Here is a 12,212-nt window from a genome sequence, read left to right as displayed (position 1 = left end):
TTCATTTTCAAAGTATCCTTTCATTGTTTGAACTTGCTATCTAATGACTTCTTTAAGATTTCATTCCATTTGAGTCAGGTATGCCTTGAGTTCTTTCTCTGTCTATTTTTCTGATGCCTCTAGGTTCTCCTGTAAATTTAAGTTGTCCTACATTGTTTTTAATCCCTTTTTCCCTTGTTTTTTCATGGTGTTCACGTTACTTTCCAATTCTGTTTAACTGCTGTGTTTCTGTTTTCTCCTATAAATTTGTTTTGGTTTTGTATATCTATGTGGTCTCTCCTTTGTGGTGGGAGACTATGTCTAGAGATGTTGGGCTTTATTGTAATTTAAAGCTGATTCATTTGATTCATAAAAGGCTTACGGATTCTGTAGGCATATAGTGATCTGTTGATTAGTCTTAGGACTTTATGTTTAGGTTGGGTGCTATGATGTATGAAGGTTAGTATGTCTTGGCTACTTTGGAAGATGCTCTATTGAAGGGGGATATTAACAGGCAAATGTATCAGGGTATTTGGTAATAGCTAGGTACTTAGGAGCCCTACAGACAGCCTCGGAACATTTACCTATTTGCATTTAGAAAATTACACGTAATGAAAGTCGTAATGCTTGGGATGAAAGTTAGGGGGAAGGGGAAGGAAGGATTCCTTAAAGAGAAAGAGGGAGAGAAAAATAGGTAGAATAAAGGAGAATGGAAAGAACAATAAAAATTGAAAAGGGAAAAGGAAAAAAATGATAAATAAAGTCTTAGAGTTCTATTTTCTTCTCTTTCAGTAGGCAGAGCTGTGCCCTCCGAGCCAAGCTTCTGCCCTCTATGTGCCAGCAGCAATCCCTGCAAGGCGGCTCCCTTCCCCTACTGGGCGTCTCTCCAATCCTGTTAGTCTAGAGCCGTTTCTCTTCTCCGGCCCCTCCCCCCTTCCTCCTGCCAGCCAGCCAGGCCTCGCTCACTGGAGGCGACCTCCACGGATCTAGTTACACTTGCAGCCCCCCTGAGTGGATCTAGTTACACTTGCAGCCCCCCTGAGTGCCCTATTTCATGAACGACTGAGCACTCTGTCTTGTTTGCCATTCACCCAGACCCCAAGGTTGTGGAGTGGGTGATCTAGGAACTGTCAGTTTAATTTGCCTGGACCCCTTAGGTGGCCATGCCCCTGGGAACTAGCAGCTAAGGCCTTGGGTGTCACCGCTGGTGGTAGGGGGAATTGGGGGTCGGTAGGGAGAGTTGGGGGTCGGGAGTCCCCTCTGCTTCCCTCGGCCCCTACAGTCACACCCATGGAGCTCTGGGGCGAGATTTTTGAGGTTTCCCAGCTGTATGTATCTGGTGGGGATGGGAGTTACACACCTGTTGAAGCGATTTCGCTGGGAAGGGATCCCGTTCGCTGAACTCTGGTGACATCAGCTCTCTGCTATGGCGAGCCGGAGTGTCCGATGGGAGGGGTGGGTCTGGCCTGTCTCTGGTCTGCCCCAGACTCGGTTTCAGTTCTGGTCCGCTGTTTCATGAAGGCTTGGTTAGCAACCTCTTCAAAGGGTCCCTACGCCACACAGGTCTCTGGCAGTGCTGAAACGCTTCCTTCTGCGCTGGTCAGCAGACAGCGACTGCCTGCACCTCCGCACAGGGTGGCCGAGATTCACCCGTCCGGGGCAAGCTGTCACCTCCAATAATCCCAAACTCCTGCCTAGGACTCACTGCAACGGAATTTTGCTGGGAGTTTCTCAGCAGGTAGAATCCGAACGTTCTGATGTGTTTCTCTGTTCGTGTGGCTGAGGAGGTACTGAAAGTGCTGCCTCCCCGCCCGCCGCCATGTTGAGTCTCTTCCCTCCAGATTATTTTTAAGTGTAAGTTTTGTTCACCCCTTAATTACATATAGCTTAAGCAAGAAAATATCTCCAGCCAAGTTAGGCTTTGTCAGTACCCTGATTCTAACATTAAAATTCAACTTAGTATAACTTTATTTGCTTGTATTGTTTTTTTAATTACAGTACTTTTTTTCCAAAGGGGATTGAGTTTACTTGCATAAGAAGACATTCACAGGTATGTATGTGCGTGCGTGTGTGTACACATGTAAACATATCCACATATCTTTACATATATAGCTACTTAACACATGGCTGTAAAGTTGGAACCAGGGAAGCCATAAAGCGGATGTCAGGTCATGTGGGACCATGAAATGTTGATAGAAGGTTTGGTCTTAGAAATGGTCTTAGAAAAGCAACATGCTAGTTCCTCATTAAAACAAAATATTTACGAATTGAGAAAGAAATTTCTCACGAGGTAACATTACATCTCGTAATGGATACTGTCCTTAATAGCAGTTTTTGCAGCTCCTGCATCTACATGCTTGTGAGTTTTGTATTTTGTAAAAGCCTTTATTTAAAGTGAGTTCTGGGCTGTAAAGCACAGCTTGGCAAGCAGGAAACATGACCCATTCTGGTTGTATATGTGACTACCTTGTATTCTTACTGGATACCTTGGAACTTGAAGGGTAAATCGATGTTCAGCCCTTTAGATTGCCCATTCTTAAAACAGGGAGTCAGTCTGCAATCCAAAAGTCTCCCAGGTAACTAGAGCATAATTGATTCTTTAACCATCCTTTGAGAAATATGGGTCCCAAATGAAAGACCACAGGGGAAATGGAGCATATTAAAGCTTTTATATTCAACATCTGCTAGGAGTAGAAAGCCAAAAAGAGGAAATGAAACGAGTGGTGTAATGATCCCCAGTCTCTGCTTCAGCCTTGCGCTTCCATTTGTTTTGGTTTCTCAGCCCAGAACAGACTTTTCTCCCAAATCCAATAAACTTAGTAAGTAACATTCTGGAAGAAAAGTTTGCCTTGCCTCTTTTCCTTTGTGTTGTTTGCTTCTGGAAAGCATTAATTCAACCTCAGGTCTTCTGATTATACAGTTCTTGGAGCTGTCTGGTTGCTACTGTATAAGCTGGTACTGCACAGTGCAGGAAGGACAGTAAAAGGCAGCTAGCTCTCCTGACAAGAGCTGACAGCTGCCTTGCTGTTTGAAGGCAAATTATCTGTCTTTGCTTTAATTGAGGCACGTTTTAAGCTCAAGAGATTCCATTGATGAGGTTCTTTCTTTTGAGAGACTTGTTCTTACATTCTGATTATTTATTAGAATAAAGAACACAAATATAAAAATCCAGTGAGTTCTGGGTAGGATCTCTGCTTGGGACTCACAGCACTGTGTGATAAGTAGAGAAGAAATCTAAATGATAATGGCAAAGACAATTGCCTCTGAAACTTTGGACAAAGTCTCCATTCCTTTTTTTAAGAATAACCAATGTGCTTTCTTCATCATCCCTAGGACCTTCTCAGAGTTTGTTATGTATCGGATCTTTACAGATTCTGTAAGGAAATAGTTATTAAATAATAATGCTTGATACATGTCTGCTCATTACCCCCTATATTTTTAGTGTCTTCTATGTGTCTTCTTTGTTTATAAGTACTTCTATTGAGACTTGATTGGTGAAGGAAGGAAGGATCGCGGTAGTATCATCTGAACCCCATCACTGAGGAGCCTTTTGTTGCTGTTTTGTTTTTTAATTGTTCAAGGTTTTTTCCCATATTTTTAATTGGTTCATTATAATTGAACATAATGGTAGGATTCGTATTATGTACTAATCCCACCATTATTTTCAGTTATAATGAACCAATAAGAAATATGGGAATACTTTCCAGAAGCAACCACCACAAAGGAACATGCACGTGATAACAGCTTCGGCTTTCTTGAATGAGAAAAACAGTCTTGGAAGTATTCAAGAAATGGGCAAAAGTATAAACAAATAAAAAGAACCTGGTGTGGCTGTATATATAATAGCCAAGACAATTTAGGGAGTCTCTTGGAAGAAGTGAGCATTCAGCCTGGTATTAAAGGAATTAGTAGATGAGAAAAGACTTAAAAAGACCAGAAGACATTTAACAAGTGTTCTTTGGGGGCATTCTACTTTTACAGTTGTAAACAAAGCACACTTTTGTGTTCCTTTCTCTTATTGAAATGACAGGAAGAACAAAGAGGAATAAATTCTTCAAAAATGAGAGTGGTTACTACATTTCTGAACAAGAAAGGCCAGTGCTGTGATACTGGTGGATAAATGCTATTGAAGGAGTCCTGGCTCAGAGCACATGCAGGAGCTATGTTTGTAGCTGAGGTGGAAATACTTCCTCCTGACAGTGGAGATGGCAGCTCTGAGTGGCTGAAGGCAGGCCAGAAATGGAGGGCCTGATTAAGCGACTGTCTGCAGAGTGGCTGCTTGGTTTATAGCTTACTCTAAAATAGCTTGAGTAGTTTGACTTAGGGAAAGGCTAGGGCTTCAATTAGGGAGTGACATCTACTAGAATTTGTATTTATATAAAACAACTTATTTTGATAAATACCTATTAATTTATGGGCTTCTCTGCCTTTCCCTGCCCATACCCTAAAAATGAGGAGAGAAACAGCCACTTGAGAAGTCCTGCCCATTTGTGCAGCATCCCAGGCCAGGTCTTCCATTCAGGGCAAAACTTATAAAGAAAGAATCTTAGTCAGCAGCAGAGAAGAGCCTCACCACCCACCTGTATCATCAGGGACTTGTACAGATTTTAAGTTAGCATCTTCAGATTCAAGATAATTTGTCTGAAAAACAAGAATTGGTTATGAAAAAAAGAGCAGTTACAAAAGAATTAATAAAAATTAAAACACAGTTGTCTTAGCTAACAGAATTTTTAAAAAATACATTGAATATGAGCAGGAGTTTTAGAGGTATGTAAGATCTAAATTCATCAGCTTTGCTGTGTAGATATCAGGAACCATTGCTTGATGTTGAAAATAACAAACTAGAGCATGAACATATTTGGAGTTAGAAGGAAACGTCAGTCAAAAGCTCTTTTCACTGGGAAGAGGGTTTGTTGCTTAGGGCTTACTTGTACTTTTCAATTGAAACCTTTCTACACTATCAGAATTTTTTTTCTCATGACATAAGAGGAAAGACATTGATTTTCCTAACCACTCCTGCAAGAGTTAGTTTTTGTTTTTTAAAGGAAGAACTCCCAAGTTGGTCTGACTGGGTCATGTGTCCATACCTGGACCAGTCACTGTGGTACAAGGAATAGAATACCATTAGACCAGCCTGAGCTGTGTCTAATCTTGTAGTCCAGAATCAGTGTTGGTTATAAGAAAAAAGTTGGGGAACAAACACAGCAAACACTGAACAAACACATTCAGTAATGGAATAGGTTCATATCAAAATGTTATTTTTTAAAAATTTACAAGTATTTGTGTTTATATAAAACAACTTATTCTGATAAATACTTATTAATATCTTACAAATTGTAAATATGATGTCTTTTTGTTCCTAAATATTCCAATATGTCTTTGCTAAAAGTCAGGCTATAATATTCTTATATATTTAGTGTCTGGCTATTTTTTTTTTAATTCCTTGTAACTAATTAGCAGTCTGGAGGGAGATACTTTAAGATTGCAAATATCCTGCTCTTTCCCTTCAAATTGTACTTCCTGGATTTGGCATCCCTTGAGGATTTTAGACCAGATCCATCTTTCCTGTGGTGGTCACAAAATCATTTTCTAAGGTTTTAAAAACTTGTTCCACTTCCTCTACATTTACCATTTGTATGCTGTGGGAAAACAATTCTCTCCCTTCTCCCTTATTTATTCATTATATCATGCTATCATCAGTATGGAATCCTATTGTTTTAATGACTTACAATTCTTCATTGTTCAATTACTTTTGGGTCCAAATGACCCCAGCTTGGGCCAACAAGAGCTCTTCGAGAGTCTCCATTGTCATTTTGACATTCCTCCATCATTTTTTCAAGCACTTCCTTGCCTTCTGATATAGCAACATGTTTCTGGCTCAGTTTTTGTCTTCCTTACTTTAGCCTTGGAGTCATCCATTTCTCTGACGTGAGGAGAGATCAAGATCTGAATGGAAGGTGTACACATTTGCCTTTATGCCCTTTGGGTTGTCAAAACTGGGAGGACCACACACAGACATGCCCATAGAACTGTACGTACAGACAAACATACCAAAACGTATACACATATATATGTTTGCATACATATTCTTACAGAAAGTGCAAGTATTTGCATCTCCCCATTCCTCCATGAAAACTTCAGCTCCTGACATCAACACATTTGCTTATTTGCTTAATCCTGTACCACACATAAAATAGGTTCATTTCAGGTTTGCTTCCTCCATACAGCTACCAAGAAGAATGAGTTTAGGATTTGTTTGCTCTTCTGCCCCCTTCTCCTAAAAGCTGAGAGTCAATGTGTTCATAAATCGGTGGGAATGAAGTTATTTTTCCATACAGTGTGATTATGCAATTCAGTTGAAACACTTGGATTCTTCTGCTTGAGTTTGTTTTTTTCTTAATTTTTTAATTTTTTTTTAATATGTAGAACTTTAACATATCTTCAAAAGCCAAATCTGTGTAAAAAGGTGTGCTCAGAGAAGTATAACTTTTTCCTGTATTTCTCTCACCCTAGCCCTTCCCCATCCCCTATAGATAAATGACTGAGTGGTGTTTTTGTTTTGGTGTGTGTGTGTGTGTATGTTTTCTTTTGGTTTATTGTGTTTCTTTCTGTAATGATAAATCAATACGGATGCGTTTTCTTATTTGTCCTTTATTTGTACACAGAAAGATAGTCTTTGTACATTGCATATTATAGAATTCTTTCTGATCATTTTTACAGTTGCATAGTTTCCTTTGTGTGTACTCAAATCTATTCAATCACTTATCTTTAGACATTTAGGTAGTTTTCATTACTTTGTCATTACCAAATAATGCTACAATGAATAACCTCACGTGTGTTTCCATATTATTGGAGGTATTATCTTTGAGAAAATTTCTTTTAAGTAAAATTGCCACCCAAAAGGTTTATGCACATGCTTGTAGTTTTTAGCCAGTATATTTGAGGAACCTGAAACTTCAAGAAGCAAACAAGTATTCATAGACCAAATCTACCTGTAGATATAGCAATTTGAAGATTAAAATGTTTTCATTTGATAAAACTTCCAAGCTTAAGGTTTTAAAAACTTGTTCCAGAGAGGGGAAGAATACATTTTATCTAGAATCATCCTGGAGGATGAATTCGGGTGATATTTTCTTGATATCCTATTTGAAAATCCCATTGATAAGCTTACAAGGAATCTTTTCTTCCTGATATTTGTCTTTATCAGAAGAGCTCCAGGAAGAATTTTTGGAACTCAAAATTGATTCTGTTGCCAAAGGTAACCTCCAGAAAATCACTTTGAAGATTTCCCAGGTAGAGTATAATCTTATTTACCTCCAAATAAGTGAGCAGATTTCAGCAGGCACTTTCCAGTTTTACTGACCTTTATTTGAGAAGGTATTCTTTGCACCCCACCTGCCCCCAGCCTCTGGCTAATAGCAGCTAGTAAATAATGCCCAGGCTTGACTTTGGAAGTGCCTCAGATGGCTCCTCCTTATCCTCATCATTTAATGTATTTCTGAAAATGCACACACAAATCATAATAAAGTGGCTTATCTCAAAGAAGTTCTATTCTTTAATTATAGTTTGAGTTTGGTTTAGCTTTGAGTATGGTTTTGCATATGAAAGCATGTGTTTCTGCATATTTAAAATGAAAATTAAACAGCACATAGTCTTTTAATACAATGAAGTTGCATTTAGTAGATAGAAGTTAATTTCAAATGTTGGGAAGAAGGATTTAAGATTTTATATTAGAATCATTAGGCCTCTGAGTATGTGATTTTGATTATGTTTTCAGAGTTCTTTTTAATTTGTGACAAAAAATTTAAACAAGGGGCTGGGGATGTGGTTCAAGCAGTAGCGCGCTTGCCTGGCATGCGCGGATTCGATCCTCAGCACCACATAAAAATAAAAAATAAAGATATTAAAAAAATTCTCTCTCTCTCTCTCTTTAAAAAAATTTTTTTTTAAACAAAAGGTTTCTTTTGCTATGAGAACCATAAAAAATCAATACCTGTTGATTTGTGAATCTTTTTCTGTGGTGAAATGTTTTTGTTGCTGATTCTTCTAGTTATTGTTTTAAGATTTTAATAACATTAAAGGAAATTTGAATTTTTTACATTTATCAAAAGGGGAAAGCTGGGGATTTTTGTTTGTTTTTGTTTTGGTACTAGGGATTGAACCCAGGGTACTTAACCATTAAGCCATATCCCCAGCCTTTTTTTATTTTGAGACAGGGTCTCACTAAGTTGCTTAGGGCCTCACTAAGTTGCTGATGCTAGCCTCAAACTTGCAATCCTCCTGCCTCAGGCTTCTGAGGGATTTTCCCTGTGACTCAGATGACCAGAGTATCAGCCTCTGCTCTACTGCTACTGACTTTGGGACCTTTGCTGGTTTCCTTATTTGAAATATCAGGATTATTTGCCATGACCCCTTCCTGGGACTGTTCACTGAGACACACAATGCATAAGTACTCAGTAAAACATAATTGCCATAGAGTTTTCTTAATAAGATGCCATTTAACATGAGATAAAAATTCTTGTGAAAATTTAGCATCTTTTGTTTAAGCTGTTTCACCCAAACCTTTTCTCTATACTGATAAGAACTTCTGCTTTTGTTCCCTAGTTGAGGGTATAAGTCCCTTGTTAAAATCTGTAATCCTCTGAAATGGCAAGACCCTTAATTTTCACTTCTTCAAGTTGAGCCAGAATTGTTTTTATCATGAATTTTCCCATAGACAGGCCTGTGACATCAGAGATGGGCTCGGTTTATACTACCTGGTTGTGAGTCTGTGAGGACCCAAGCAGCCTGATCTATAGTCGGCAGTAGCTGAATGCATGTTGATACTAAACAAGGCCATCTGTTTTGTCACTTGCTAAGACTACTGCTTCTACTCCTGCTGGGCCTTTCAAAGCATTCTCACCTTTGAGCCCTAATCAATTGCATCTATTGTAGGTTTTCAGTGCCTGTTGCCTGGACTTGGCATCATGGCCCTTTTCCCACAGGCTGAAGTCTATACTCTTTGGTCGCATGTACCATTAATTTTTCCTTCCAGCTCTGTTGTGTAGTACTTCTGTGTGTGCTCTCCCTCTTTTCCAGCTACAAAGCTGCTTTTAACTAAGTGTGTCTGTGACACTGTTCCATTCCTCAAGAATGCCATGGTGATTAAAAGCACAAACTACCTGGATTCAGATCCTGTCTCCACTGTTTCCTGGTCTGATTACTCTGGAAATCTAAATTGACCTCACTGTGCCTCATATTTCTCTTGGTAAAATGAGAATAAAGATACTGTCTGCCTTATAGTGTCATCTTGAGGCATAAAGGAGATAATCCATGTTAAAGAACTTAAAACTGTGCGTGTATACAATGCTTATATAAATAAGCATTAGCTGCAGTCATTATTATTAATTACTATTGTTTCTGTCTAATGTCTGTCAAAATTCCGTGTATATCTCTGCTCAAGTTTTTCCAAGTCTCCCCAACACAAATAATCTTATTTATCTATTAATGCATTAATTTATCTGTTGCATAAAATTTTTTAAAAACTTGCTTAAATATTAATTGAACACTTACTGTGCATAAGGCATAAAACTGCTCACTCATAGGAACATAAAACTTAGTAGTACTCTCTAGGAACTTAGACCCTGATTGGAGAGATCAGAGAAGTATAAAATATTCATTATTCATTCAACCAACCTTTATTGCACAACTGCAGAGGATTCAGACACTGTATGTCGTTACATGAGTTCTAAGTCTGGTATCCATGGTTAATGACTAACTTTGGTGAAGATCAGATTTTAAGCATCTTAACCAAAGCACAGTTGAAGTTGTTTGGGATGTATGGAAAAGAGATTTTACTGTCTACGAGAAGGAAGACTTTTTAGAGAAAATGTTGCCATCTTGGTAGGGCCTTGAAAAATAGATGGACTTTGCCTCTCTCAACATTTCTGAGAAAGCATTCATGTACTGCCTTGGGCTGTGGCTATATGTGGCCTATAGGATTTTTATAACTGTAAGCTCCTGAAGGGCAAGGACAGTGATATCTTCATTTATGAGTTCTTAATGCTCACTTTAGGCCTAGGAGGAGGTTGCTCATTCTCAATAGAGGAGGATGACAGATTGCGGAGTTGTCTCTTCCAGTTAACTTAAAGGAACATTTTAATTTGGTGAATTTAAATATCTGTGAAACAAACTTCTAGTGAAGACATTTGTTTAAACCAAAAGTGGGATTTTTGGAGATATTCATGCTTTTCTTACCACATTGTTGCTATAGTAGTTATTATAGGAATGTTGGATTTTGCATTAATCCATGTACATATTCTTCCCATATTTCTGGGAAGAAACTTTTATAGATTCTCCATTAAACTCTACCCTGACCTAGGATTTCAGGGTAAGATTTCATAGCTGATTATATGAGAAATCTTAGTTTTCAAAACTGCCCAACAGTTTTAATTCTGAATTTCTCCTTGTAGCAAGGAGCAAGGACCAACCCCAGTGGAGAGAAAGAAGAAAGGAAAAAGGAAAAGTGAAACCACAGTGGAGAGCTTAGAGCTGGATCAGGGCCTGCCGAACACATCCCTGAGGAGTCCTGAGGAGTCCACTGAGTCTGCAGACAACCAGGTATAGCTGTGACTGGGAGCCTACTGGAGGTTACGGCTGCTGGACGGGGTCTTGCTGATATTGATGCTCCTGTGTGCCTGTCTTTAGCTTATTTTCCTTACGCACAGACCTGGGCTGGGCTTCTTCTTGGTGGATGAACAAGTAGACAACAGGCTTTTTCCCTAGCCCAATCCTTATACTAATGATTGCCCAGTTGTTTAACGGCATTTGCTTTCTTCTTAGAAAGTAGAATGGTATTAGGTTGCAGAGGAAGTTGATGTGGAAAATGAAGTTGTGAGCCAGACTAGATAAGGCTCAGGAGGCCAGTTTGACATGTAGGTAATGCATTTAGTGCTCAGTGGTAGGCTAGTCTGAACAAGGATGACTTTATAGTTCCAGATGCTTGGAAAGTTAGGGATATATTCATTTTGCCAAAATGGAGATTTAGCCAAAAGCAGGGACAAGAAGATACCCATCTAATTCAGTTCCTAAAATTATGCCATGGTATGCCTGAGTTGAGATAACTTCTCTTGGACATGAATTCTAATATTTGAAAATGATGATTCCTCTTATATCTACAGCAATTTATCCGTACCATGGTGCTACAAGGAGACCATTGAGAATAAAGCCAACTTACTGTACCTTCCAGCATCATCTGGACCCCCTTTAGTTTCTCCTTGATCTCTAATGTAGGAAGGTGTCAGCTTGTAACATTGTAGTACTCATAATTTGTAGTGTCTGGTGTCAGAGCGGAAGCCCCTTTGCTGCCTGTAAGCTGGGACTGGTGGCTGTTAAGTATCCAGAGTGGCAGAGGATCAATCACAATGAGTTGATGGGATTTTGCAGGGAGTTCAGTGTTGCTAGAATGGTGATCTGTGTATGGGAATAGGGAGAAGTTTGTTCTTTTTTGGAATCTCTCACACAGAGTTAAAACACCATAGAGGTAATGCAGTGAAGGAATGATGGGAACATAGAGAAAAGGTTTCTTCTTTTAAAAGAAACTGGAGATGAGGTTTTGCTTTTGTTCAAGGTTTGAATATCTGAGACTGTGCTAGCTGGTCACTAGTTTCCTGAAGTGGTTCTACTGCTGAGGAAAGTCACTCCCCTTCTTTGTTGTTGCACATTCTTTCTCTAAAAGGTGCAAGCTACTTGATTAGAGATGAGTTCTTAAATGATGACTTGCCATTTTGTCATACTTCAGATGTCTCCCAACATTTCAACAAGTGTTATGAGAGTCTCAAAGTAAGTCCTAATAAAAAAATGGTATTGATTAGTTTTTCAAACTATATTTTTAGGAGTTTGTGGTGAGTAAATTGAATTTGAGCTAAATAAATAAATACATACATAATAAAAACATTGTTATTGTTATAAACCTGGGCTTCCCACTCATGCTGGAGTGGACCTCAAAGACGGTGGAGTGTACCTCTCTTCCTTGTTTTGCGGGAACAGAAGCCAGTTCCAGGAAAGAGGAAAAACATCACTGTTATTGATGAATAAAATATGTCTTTCTGGTCTGGGGCTGTAGCTCAGTGGCAGAGTGCTTACCCAGCATGTGTGAAGCACTGGCTTCAATCCTCAGTACCACATAAAAATAAAATAAAGGCGTTCTGAAAAAAACAAAAATATGTCTTTCTGGACCCTGAGATTTCACCTTC

At 38.9% G+C, this 12,212-nt stretch overlaps 1 protein-coding gene across 5 annotated transcripts in view; it reads left to right on the top strand.

The window, feature by feature from the left end:
- Positions 1-12,212, top strand: part of Chd6 (chromodomain helicase DNA binding protein 6) — a 239,790-nt gene that overhangs the window by 109,581 nt on the left and 117,997 nt on the right. For all 5 annotated transcript variants that reach the window (XM_078051794.1, XM_021729477.3, XM_013360568.4 and 2 more), the window contains one exon: positions 10,431-10,578. In XM_078051794.1, the coding sequence (XP_077907920.1) occupies positions 10,431-10,578 (148 nt within the window). The remainder of the gene's footprint in view (positions 1-10,430; positions 10,579-12,212) is intronic.

This window comes from Ictidomys tridecemlineatus, chromosome 5 (genome assembly GCF_052094955.1).
Source record: "Ictidomys tridecemlineatus isolate mIctTri1 chromosome 5, mIctTri1.hap1, whole genome shotgun sequence".
Taxonomy (NCBI): domain Eukaryota; kingdom Metazoa; phylum Chordata; class Mammalia; order Rodentia; family Sciuridae; genus Ictidomys; species Ictidomys tridecemlineatus.
The sequence above is the reverse complement of the archived record's forward strand: the minus strand, read 5'-3'. Positions and strand labels throughout refer to the sequence as shown.